At 35.6% G+C, this 12,867-nt stretch overlaps 1 protein-coding gene across 3 annotated transcripts in view; it reads left to right on the top strand.

Moving 5' to 3' along the window:
• The window catches only part of SYNGR1 (synaptogyrin 1), a 33,975-nt gene that overhangs the window by 3,855 nt on the left and 17,253 nt on the right, over positions 1 to 12,867 (top strand). For all 3 annotated transcript variants that reach the window (XR_009156097.1, XM_058191012.1, XM_058191013.1), the window contains exon 2: positions 10,226 to 10,463. Coding sequence is in view for 2 of the 3 variants with exons in the window: in XM_058191012.1 (XP_058046995.1) it covers positions 10,226 to 10,463 (238 nt within the window). In the remaining variant the exon portion in view is untranslated. The remainder of the gene's footprint in view (positions 1 to 10,225; positions 10,464 to 12,867) is intronic.

The following is a 12,867-nucleotide window of genomic DNA, read 5'->3' as shown; positions in this document are numbered from 1 at the left end:
TTAATAAGTCAGTGATTGCCACTCATTTCTCCAGAAGCCATGGAAAGTGCTGAAAGAAAGGGGGGGATTATGAATGAAAAGCTTAAGAAATCTTAGAAAATTTATATAGATAATTAATGTGACTAGTAGGAATGTCTTTATCCAGAGAGATTTTACAGTACAGCATGTTTACTGTTCCTATTAGAAGGAGGAAGGCAGTTGGCTCCCAGCTGCTGCTGGAATTCATGAAGTGATAGGAAGAACCTTGTGTTGCATGAAAGCCTGAAACCTGCATGAGGCAAAGTGACAGACAGCCCAGGTGACAACACAGCAGTGGTCAATTACAGTTAACAAAATTGACAGGATGTGTCCTGAGATGGATGTTTCGGTTCTTGAGAATCTAGGACAGAACATTCTCTGCTTTAAAGAGAGAATTACTACAGGACTTCATTACTACAGGACTTCACTAAATCAAGGAGAAGAATTTTTGCAGCATGTTGCTTTCTGTTCCAGAGTGCTACTTGCTGACTTCTTCATGAAATGAACTCCCAGCTGCAGAAAGATGCTTAGCATCCTTTTTTAAATTTCCCCCTTGGATGTGTCCACATTTCCCCAGATTCATTAACAGCACATTGTACCTTGACCTTGGAAGTGATTTTGATACTGTAGGTATTGATTTCTTGTTAGAATTCTGTTGACTTGATAAACAAGTGAATTATAGAATAGCAGTAACATTTCCAGGCTATTCTCTCTGTGTTTTTTTGGGATGAAGTCCTCCTGGGTTTGTGGGCTTATCCAATTTATATGCTCATAGGACAAACATTTCATAAATTGGAGCACAAGCTTAAAGGAACAAATTAAATAAATGGCTACTGAAACACAACTTTTTTCCTTCTTGTTTGGATTTTCTTTTCTCTTTTGTGGCAATATAATTTTTCCCCTACCCAGTTCAGCTACCATGCTCCTTGTCACAAATTTATAATCAGTGCAAATTTAAGCATATTTACCAATAGTAAGTCTCAATAAGCTTCATGCAACTTGCTTCCAAGCAGATATTTATACCTTCCCACCCCATTTTAGAATTATATTGATGTTATGAAAAAATACTGATGTAAACATTACATGGCCAAAACAGGTGAGAGCTATCCATTCAGAATTGTTGAACAAATCAAGTGTAAAATATCAATCCTATTATATATTTTTAATAGGCTTTATAATAGTGATGGGCTACATAGAATTTGTAACCTGTGTACTGTTTCTAGAGTTTGCAGATTCTTTTATTTATTTCCATACATCTCTAGAGTTGTGAATTAAAGCATTTAAAATGAATGAGTGCTGAGAATGAGTTTATTTATAACAAGAGTACAAAAAATGTTGCCTGAAACCATGTGAAACTAGCATTCCATCTATGAGGCCAAACCTAACAGAATGATAGGAGCCAAATACTTGGATTCCTTTTTGCCTTGGTGGTAGTTTAGGTGGAGCTGGGGAGGGATTACCTATTTAATCTTTCAGAAAAATATATCCTAAAATTCTATTAGTAACGGATGGACTTGGACTAAATGCATGAAGCAGAAGAAGACAATCTTGGTTAGTACAACCTAGTCAGTTTTCCGGAGCAGTTCATTATCTTGAATGCAATTATTGTAGTAATAAGTAGATAGAGGATAAAAATTTTAAGTCTGATGATGATTAAAAACTGGCTTATATGTGGCCTATTAGATGATGGACCTTGAAGTTGTATGTACTAAACTGACAACTGTATTAAACTGGCAACACGTTTGCTGTACAGCAGGGCTTTTTTGGAAGACCAATGTACCAAATTTAAATTCAAGAATGCTTTTCTGGGATGTTGGAATTTTGCCAGTTATTCAGTTGTGAAACATACACTAGTCCCATAGGAATAACACTGTTGTGCTAAATTAAGTACCGTAGCTAAAAACATCATTGATTTTGATAGGATCACTTTAGGTGTGTTTAGTAAACATAACTAGGAACAGGCAGCAAAAAATATAATATAATGACATTATCTGCAAAATTGCCAGCTTTATTCATGGTGTGAAAAAGTTTAAAAACTGATTTTTGCTCTGCAAACTATAAACAGAATTTGGCCAGGCTAATGTTATAGTTGGTTTTCAATTTTCATCTCTGCAGATACAATATCAGATGCTGTTAGGTTGCTGTTAGGAAGCTTTAGTGAAGAAGTATCATTGATAACAGTTCCTTTGTGACTTATATTCCAACTGAAAGCCACATTTAGAAACCCTACTCGAAATTAGTGGCTCTTCCAAGCATGTATATGTTGAGATGACATTCACTACCAGTATTCATCATTCATGAGGTTTATAGCTACATTCTAGTTATGGAGCAGAAAATAATACTTAACCTGCATATAAACCATGGAGATCTCCTTGGCCCCTTCTCATTCATTTTAAATGTACTTTGGAGAATGGAACAGCTTGCCTTCGGAAGGTTTGGGAGCGTCATCACTGGAGGCTTTCAAGAAGAGATTGGACTGCCATTTGTCAGAAATGGTGTAGGGTCTCTTGCTTGGATGGGCGGCTGGGCCAGATGATTTACCAGGCCCCTTCCAACTCTATTAATCTGTTATAGACAATGAATAGAAGTCTCTGTAAAAAGGTTGCAAATATATGAGAAACTGAGAAAACCTTAGGAGGCAAAATAGATCCTATGTTCCCAAGAATTCACTCTCTCTAAGGAACTCATAAATACCTTTTGCTAGAAGTCTCTGTTAAGGTTTAAGAAAACTTTGCTGTATATAACTTAGTCTGCTTTATTTACTCTAATATTCTGATTATGATATAATATGTATTTTTAAAAAATCTCTGAAAGCCCAGTGTTTGTATGAGCTTTCTATCATTGGATTCTATGGGTAACAAGGCTTTCTTGATTATTAGCAAATCAATGCTGTCTTAGATTTTGTTCAGAATCTTCAAATTTTAAACTTTTTCTGTGCATTTTTCACCCGAGGAGATGGGGGCTTCTCGAAGATGCTGCTTTAGCAGTTCTATAATTCTATGAGTTTTATCCCTGAATGTTTTAAAGCTTCACTCCTTAAACGCCAAAAGAATGTTGGTGTTCTTTTTAATTATCTTTGCATGATTTTTAATATCCTAATAGAGCAGTAACAGCTTGATCTCCCTAGTCATGTGCTCTGAAAGATCTAAGGCCAAGAATTGGAACTACAAAATGTATTACTGTTATTATTTTGCTGTAAATACTATAAAGCAGTCGTGAGATTCTTCTCTGTCCCACAACACACTGGGGTTGGGAAAAAGGATATCAAGTAAAAGGACCCTCTCTGACAGATTGGTGATGGCAACACAACCTACAAAATGTACCATAGCAGTGGGAGGGAGGGAGGGGGACATTTCAGAGGACTTCAGGGAAGGAAGTGGGGACTTCAACCTTTCATCCTATGGGCATAATCCTATGCTACTACACAGTATTCGTCAACTTTTATTTTTAAATTAGTAGTATACTTGTAAAGAGATGCCATAAGAGACAAAACTCTAGTACTGTTCATATCTTCAGGGGACAGCAAAGCCTGTTTTTTATTATTTCAGATCAATTTGAGTATTGGAACTAAATTTAGGCTGAACCACAACTAAAAATTAGAATCATCTGAACTATTTTTGTATACAATCACTACTTTGTTCACTTAATCTCTGAAATAGAATAACAGTAGTTATAGTTTTGGAAAATGACAGTCCTCTTTTCCAGATCTTCAATCTACAGTATTTAGGTGAGTGTGGAATGCAGCCTATTGCTTGGATTCTTTGAGAGATGCATATTAAATGTTTGCTGTAATAAGATATGTCTGTGGCATGTTCAGGTTTCCTAGATTCCCTGGAGAGCTGTTCATCTTCCATTTAGAAAGTGAAGGTAGTCTGCAACTTTTTAAGCACCTTTATCATCCAGTTCTTGTGTTTGTCCTCTGCAAATGCCGTGAGACCCCAGGAAAAGATGTCCCTTTTTCCCAGGCAGATGCTACTGCATACTTGGAAGTACCTTTTAGGAATCAATTCCAAATTGTTTCACAGCCATATAAAATATTTCTCTTTAGATTAGTATTTAAATGCAAGATACTGGAAAGAGAGTGGAGTTTCCTTCACTGTAATTGACCTTTGCGTGGATTAAAGTTACCAGAGGTTAAATCTGTGCACATTTATTTCTCTATATGTTTTCTATTAGAAACCAGCTGTGTTAAAAAAAAGCCTTCAAAACTGCTAATAAAAATATTTTTTTAAAAAAATAATGAAAACAATATCACAGCATTCATCTAAATCCAATATTTATTTATACATTAAAAACAGTATGTATTTATGAATGAAGATGCCCATTTTGTGGGAAGAAAGGGACTGGGTTCCAAAAGGTAAGTTAGATAGCATTTCTTCCAGTAGAAATTTCTCTTCAACATCTTGTGGCATGAAGAAATTCAACTGATTATTGGCACACTACACAATGAGTTTTTTTCCCCTCTCCCTATTGCCAAAAACAATTTATATGTCAAATAAATGTCTGTCATGCTGCTGTTAAGACAAAGGAATGTATTGGGAGGGAGAAGGTTGGCAACCTATCCTGACATGCCACCCACCAGCTTTACTTTTTGTCTTTTTTTCCCATGAGTACTAGGTAAACTATACTGTCTGTCATGCATATATTGTACATTTTATGAAAGCACTTTCCTTGAGAATTCTTATTTAAAAGTTCTTAGACAGGAATTGGGGCATGTGAGAGTAGGAAAATGAGTGGCGGGGGGGAGAGAGCGCGGTGATTACATGATGATTAAAAATGTAAAAGAAAGTTCTGTTTGTCAAAGATTTGCAGAACAGGATTTCATAGAAGCAGGAAGTAGGAAAGGGCTGTTTAATCTACTAAATTCAATTCCCTGCTCAGTTGCAAGAATCCAAATTACAGCAAAGTCTGAACAGATGAAAACATGCAGTAAAGAGAAATTCATGAATTCTCTGGGTAACTGACTTTTTGTTTGTTTGTTAGGAAGGGTTTTCCAACATTTGGTTTGAATCTACATTCCTGTCACTTTTACTTTGTGTCCTGACTTCTGGAATAAGAAAAAAAAAGTCCTAATCTCTTAAATTATATCCTTTCAGATATTTGAAGAATGCCTTTATATGCCCTTCAATTGTCTTTTCTCACAGTTAAACAGTTCAGTCCCTTCAATTTTCTTTCAAGGGCCTTAGTTTCTAATCTTTTGATCATGTACATTGCTCTTTTGTGAATCTTTTCCAATTTCTCTATATATACTTTTAAAAGTGTAGATCCAAGAACCAGGCAAGATAGAATCTGATCAGTGCATAATAAAATAGAACAAATACTCCTAATTTGGAAATTATACTTCTATTGATGTAAGCTAAAATTGCATTTGTTTGTTTTACAGTCATTTCACACTGCTGGATCGTATTCAGATTGCAAGCTACTCTTCTAAAATATTTTTCTTAAGTACCTAAACATGTATCCCTATATCTGTATAGTGATTGCTTTGAGTTTTATCTTCTGGAATAAAAATTATCCTATCTAATTTTGAATAAAATGCAACTTCAATAAGCATTCCATCCACTTCTTATCCAAATTATTCATGCTGCTCTGTGACCATAATAAAGAACTGATTGATCGATTGCCTGACATCCAAATCATTAAATGAAAATGTGAAATGTAAAGGTAGAGCATCATACAGGAGAAGGTCCTATATATAAAATAGGCGAGCACCTAGAAGCATGGTCAGGTAAGGCTGATACCTTAGTTAGGCTTTAAGCTGTAATCAGCAACACCTTAAATTATGCCTAGTAGATAAAAGGCAACCAGTAAAGCCCTTTTTGTACAAATATTGTAAGATCCTTGTATTTTCTGCTGTCATGTTTTGCACCAACTGCAATTTTTGGACACTTTTTAGGGCAGTCCCAGGTTAAGTGAAATGCAATAGTCAAGCCACGATATAAGCAAAGCGTGGAGAAAGTCTATCTCTTATTTAAAAGCATTGAAACATGATATGTGTGAGATATCCAAGCTACATGTTAAATTGTGCAGAACTGAATATAGTAGTAATACAGAGGCATCAATTTTCAAGCAAATAGGCATGCACTGAATTTATTTTCAGGAATGGCAGAGAAAGCATTTCTGTAGAAAAGCATGAGAATTGCATGTTGTATGAAACTGAAATTTTAAAAAAGAATGTAGCTGGCAGCTGACAGCATGTAAAATATAAATATATGACAGCAAAGTACCACTTATTATTTCAAGTTACAGACAATATTAAAAGTGAAAAGTGTCAACAACATGATTCATCTTGACCTTCCTAGGCAGTAGTTCTGTCTATACTTATCTAGGATTTAGTCCATTGTGAATAGGATCTATTTATTAATGGGCATGCAGAAGGTTGCTTTTATTAAATTCAGAAGCGGTGTAAGATATTCTAAACATTTTTAATGAATAGGTCTCATATGAAAAAGACTCAGAATCATTTGTGCTTTGTTTGAATAACTGCCTCTCACAAAAAAGGTGAAGTTGCAAGTCCAAATGGAAAGAGATTCCTTCAATTATAGGTAGTCTCAACTTACGACAATAATTGGGACCAGAATTCTGTTGCTAAGCAAGGTGGTTGTTAAGCACATTCGATTTTATAATCTTTTTTTGCCACAGTTTTAAGTCAATCATTGAATGGCAAGTGCAAAAGATCAGGACCACACATGAAGTTCCAATTAAACTGAAGTATGGCTCATGCCTGTCTGTGAAGAGGAATCTACTCAACTAACGGTTAGCACTATTTTGGTGCCAGATAAGGGTTAATAGAGTTAAAGAGGAAGTCCCTCAGCTGTTTTTGCTTGCAATTGTTCCTCAAATGTATAGAAAAAAACTGCTTTATTCTTTTCCGAGATCAATTCTGTTATAAACCTGGTGAGAAATTTGATGGTTTAGCTGCAGCATTTCTGGGCGGGGAAGGATTCATAATGAGCAAAATGCTAGAAATAAAAAGAATTCAAGGCACAGTGGGTGGTTTCAAAAATTAAATAATACACTGGTTAAGGAGAATGGCAGCTTTCGTTGTCTGATGCTCAAGAGGTATCTGGGGCCTGAGATGCCAGCACATCACATGATACTTAAGAGAGCTTAATAGACCACTGGAAATGAGTATCATGCTGCAGGCATCACATGGCAGTCAAGAGATCTATTGTGTAAGCTATCTACTCAATTTATTTTGCTACATTGGGAATAAGGGAGATGAGGGTAGTCTTTGACTGACTTTATGGAGAAAATTTCCAGTGAAAATAACAAGTGAAGCTTTAAAATCACAGGAGTTCTGAGAAATATTTTTAGTGTTTAATCTAGTGTCTATCAGGTCTCTGTGCCTTGCGCTCTCTATCATTCTTTCTTCATTTTCTTGGAAATGCTTTGCCTACAGCCATATGTTTGTCTGTCCGTCCTCTATAACTATAAATAGAAGTGACCTGAAACATTATAAAACAGCTGTTAATTCCAATTTTTCTGCTATCAATCTCTATCTACATGCTATACAATTTATTTCAGATGGAAATGTAATCAAGTCCTGGGTTTAAAGAAATGGTCCTAAATTGTGGCACATGCTGATAAGTACATGAAATTTTTCAGAAGCTTCCTCATCACACCTTAACTGGGATTGTTTTCATCCACAGCTAATAAGGCTCTTTATTGTCCCTAAACTATGAGTTAGACTTCTTTTAGTTTTATTATTAAGAATTTAGTATGGAAGTGGTTCAAAAGAAAAAGTATACTGATGTTTTTAATGAGTGCTCCATGGTTAGAGGTTGTCTAATGAAGTATTTCTCAACCTTGGTCTGTTTAACCTGTGTGACTTCCAGCATGTTTTAAATCTTTTAAAAATATTGATATCACTTTAAACTTACGTATCATCATCTTTTATACCATAACAGTTTATTTTAAAATATTTTAAATAAAAATAATAAAGGAATTATAAATAAACTGCCATGCACCATTTCTGAGGTGACCCTTATTCATGGTAGTCACTATAGAGCATAAACATTATGTGGTATAGGCCAAATTGTCTGCAGACTACCTGCTTATGTTCATTTTGCCTTTCAATATTAGGCCAGGCCCTTAATAGGTCAAATATCAGCACAAATGTGTTTAATATCTACATGCAGGGTGTCAAACTGGCGGCCCACGGGCCGGATACCTCACGCGCAGGCCACACCCACCCCAGCTCCGTGAAGGGGAAAAATGTCGTGAAATGTCACGTGATGGCAACGTGATGCAGGGAGTTTGACACCTGTGATTTACATAAATTGATTGGTTGTTTTCTGTTACTCTGTGAAATTAATTGTTATAGGAACTAAAGTTCCTAAATACAGTACAACTTAGGAGAGGGCTTAAAATATACTTGTTACAGTTTTACTTTCCATTTTGTTTTTAAATATTTTAAATGTACAGCTATTAGAATATATTATTTAGAAAAATTATGTGACTACTCATCTTGAATGCATAACTTTGGGTGGTTCACAGCAAACCACAAAAATAGATTTTAAAAATCTTATAAAGTGTAAATATACTGCCAATGCAACTATGCCTATGTTATATGTTATTGACATATTCCTGGAGGTCACCTTGACCTATCCGATTAAAAAAAGCAAAATAATGAATTTGCACATAAATAAATATCTGATTAAAGTAGAGATGGATGATTGAGGATGATGATTACTTTTGAAAACATTAGCTTCCACTCAGAAAGAAAAACTAAGGAAACCATCATGCAGATTTAACTAAGGTATAATACGTTAGTTTTCAAATGGGAAATATTTGCAACTCTTGATTAATATAATTTTATCCCGCAAGAACAACTACAGGATATTTGGAAAATGAACAGGCTTTCAAAACTTGCTGCCCTTTAGGTATGCTGCTTGGTAGATCTGTGTGCAAGGTTAAATTCTGCAGTTGAATGCAGAGGTCTGAATGGCATTATCTTACAGTGTGTCTATGGAGATTCTCAGTCATCCAGGTCATGGTTCTTGAAAAGTCACCTTTGGGATATCTTACAGTGTATTTTGGAAACATATTTCTCCCTTCTTAGTGATCTCTGATTTTCTTTTGCTATATCAGTATGTTTACCAAATGATTTATACATTCTTGTGTTTAGAGCATGAAAAACTATTGTGATAGAGCAGAGGATAAGGAAATCAGAAAGGGGTAGGTAATGAAATTACCTGAATCATTCTGAAGAATAGATTTGAACTCTACCTTTAGCTGGTTCTTATTTTATGACTATCTTGGTATTATGTAAATATTATGTAGCTGCAATAAATACATTGGGAAAAACAGGAAAAAGATAAAGAAGTCTGAAGAAATGAATTAATGAATGAACAACGAAACAGAAGTATAATTGAACAAGTAAATGAAAGTCAAAAATGCTAATGATGGAATATAACTTCTGAATGTTATTCATGTATTTTTTCTTGATTTGAAAAAAATAAGGAATTTTAAAAATGGTATACATATACAATATTCTAAGTATGGTCTTTATAAAGCCTTAGTAAGACCACGCTTAGAATACTGCACCCAATTTTGATCACCAAATTATAAAAAAGATGTTGAGACTCTGGAAAGAATGCAGAAAAGAGCAACAAAGATGATAAGGGGGGTGGAGGCTAGCCTAAAACATATGAAGAACGGTTGTAGGAATTGGGTTGTCTAGGCTAGTGAAAAGAAGGACTAGGGGTGACATGATAGCAGTGTTCTAATATTTGAGGGGCTGCCACAAAGAAGAGGTAGTATCTTCCAAAAAACCAGAAGGCAAGACAAGAAGTAATGGATGGGAACTAATGAAGGAGAGAAGGGAACTAATGAAAGAGAGAACTAAGCACTAAGGAGAAATGTCCAGCTTGTCTTCAGAAGTTGTGGATGCTTCATTACTGGAAGCTTTCAGGAAGAGACTGAAAAGCCACTGGTCTAAAATGGCATAGCTTGAGCAGGGGGGTTGGACTAGAAGAACTCCAAGGTCCCTTCCAACTCTGTTATTCTGTTATATGAAAGCTTAAATGGATGGATGGGTTGTGATAATATAAATCACTAGATCTAGAGTTCTTATGGCTGCTCTTTTGATCTAGTTGCTAAGTGTCAACACCAACCTGATGATCCATAACCAGACTGCCTCATGTGAATTTTATATTTGTATAATAAATGCTTTTAATTTTTTTCTCACTTTTCTGTATCCCAGCTTTTTTCCATTGTTGTATTTGGCTGCATTGTGAATGAAGGCTATTTCAACCAACCCAACACACCAGAACAGTTCTGCATCTACAATCGCAACCAGAATGCCTGCAACTATGGTATCACCGTGGGAGTCCTTGCATTCCTCACTTGCCTTCTTTACTTAGCCCTAGATGTCTACTTCCCACAGATAAGCAGCGTCAAGGATCGCAAGAAAGCTGTGCTTTCAGACATTGGAGTATCTGGTGAGTTTCTGGTGAATGTACATGGGTTTCTATAGGGACAGTGTGTATGCCTGTTGGTGAATATGGATCCAGTCTTACATCTATATAAAGATTTAAATGGCTTTTTATTAATCAGAGACGGAGTTGCATTGCTTTGGAATCTGCTTTATTAAATAAACTGATCACTGATTCAAATTAAAAGCATTTTTTTTGTTCTCTTGCATCATCTTGCTTACTCTTTCTCCTATTCTTAATTTCACCAGTTTTACTCTTTTTAGCTTATAAATTAATCCATTTTAATTAAGTAACTGTGAATAGAAGGTGTTGCCTTTGCTATAATGGAGAACGACTGTCATGCAGGGTGTCCTCTGTCTATGGAGAATCTCAATGCAAATGAGGGCTCTGGAAAATGAGGGGCTTCCATTGATGGAGTCATATAGCTGCTTTTCCTTAACATCATTCAGAAATGCACAAATAAAAGTAACCAGAAGGATTCTTGGCACCACTTTGTAAGAAAGAAAAATTATTCCTAGAAATACCCTGTTGAAGGGTATTGGATATTATATTATTGGATATTAGCTGTTGGATATTTACTAAATTTACTAAGACTGTATTACTATTATTCTTCTCTTCCTTACTAGTATTTATCTCTTCCCATTTATTACTATAACCATGAGCTTGTATCTTTCAATTTATATTGTTTTTACTTGTTTCCTAGCTTATTAGTAACCTTGACTCTCACTAAGTGTTGTATCTTTTTATTCTTGATGAATGTATTTTATTCTCCTGAGAGCATATACACCATATACTGAGAGCATATACACCAAAGACAAATTCCTTGTGTGCCCAATCACACTTGGCCAATAAAGAATTCTATTCTATTCTATTCTATTCTATTCTATTCTATTCTATTCTATTCTATTCTATTCTATTCTATTCTATAATGGGAAAAGGGAATACCCACTTTCAGCTATTATCTATAATATTGTGATATGCCAGTTTTAAAGCTAGTCAGTCTTTCAAATTATTAACTTTCCAGCAAATAAATATTAATACTAAAGCAAGCTAATTCCAAATTAAATTAAAAAGATGCCACTGCCATTTGTTTTGGCTCTATAGTATACAGTGTGACTCAAAATCTTCTCTACTTCTTATGAAACTGAAGACCAAATTAAAAGGAATTGGGGCTGGCTTATGCAGGCTGTAATCGGCTTAGGAGAGTGATCTATCCATACAGAGAATATTCTGCAAGAGCAGCAGCCAGGAGCATTGAACCAGCAACATCCATGGGTGGGTGGGTTTCAAAACGTGCAAGATGGTGAATACAGAATCCAAGACCCAACATGGAGATACTGGTGTTCTGAACTATTAGAAATACTTTTTAAAAAACCGCTCTTGATTTAAGCTTTTCTTTAATTGGTCTCATTGTTCTACTCAGCTATTTCAAGTCTGGTTCCAAAGCAAATTGATATATAAATCTTAAAGCAGTCACAACTTATTTAAGTTACTTTTATTTCGGTAAATTTCTACACTTGAATGACACATCTCCCCCTCCTCCCGGGATGCTGATTTGTTCCTACAGTTCTTCCAAGCATCATAATTTGCTACTGCTAGTAATTATCTCCAATTGTTTCTGCCTTTCTGGTATGCTTGGGCATGGTGGGCACAGTAGGGGTCTGCTCAATTAAATATTGTTATCTCATGGGACCAAAGGGGTGTGGAAGAACATTCCTCCAGAGACACATAAGCCCCAACGCTTCAAGCCGCCTGGCAGCCTCTTAAGACCTGGCCCTTTTCCCAGGCCTGAAGTTAGGATGTTTGTGGAGTCCCAACAGTTTTTTCAGAATGTTATTTATGTGGTTTTGTGTGGGCAACTTAATGAAACATTAACCTTTCATTCATTTTTAAATCTTAAAGTTACCTAGATTTTTTTGGAATCAGAGAGCCTAGAATCCAGTGGTGAAATGTAAAATTTGTTACTACTGGTTCTGAGGGCGTGGCTTGGTGGGGTGTGTGACATGACTGGATGGGCGTGTCTAACTTTTTTTTCTTTTTACTTTTAAAAGCAGTTTTCTACTGCTGTTTTCTACGGCTGAAGAGGGTCTAAAAATGCTTTTAAAAGGCTCTGATGATCCCAGCTGAGTTGCCTGATCGTCAGAGGCTTTTCTTTTCTTTTAAAAGCATTTTTTTGCCTTTAAAAGAAAAAAAAGCCTCTGACGATCAGGCAACTCCGCTGAAGAGGTTGTAGAAAAAATGCTTTTAAAAGGCTCTAACAATCCCAGCTGAGCCGCATGATCATCAGAGGCTTTTTTTCTTTTAAAAGCATTTTTTTGGCTGAAGAAAAAATGCTTTTAAAAGTTTAAAAAAAACAACCCTCTGATGGTCGCGCAGTTCAGCTGGGCATGGGGGAGAGGGATTTTTGCTA

The sequence above is a fragment of the Ahaetulla prasina genome, chromosome 7 (genome assembly GCF_028640845.1).
Source record: "Ahaetulla prasina isolate Xishuangbanna chromosome 7, ASM2864084v1, whole genome shotgun sequence".
Classification (NCBI taxonomy): Eukaryota; Metazoa; Chordata; class Lepidosauria; order Squamata; family Colubridae; genus Ahaetulla; species Ahaetulla prasina.
Note: the sequence above shows the minus strand (reverse complement) of the source record. Positions and strands in the feature narration are given on the sequence as shown.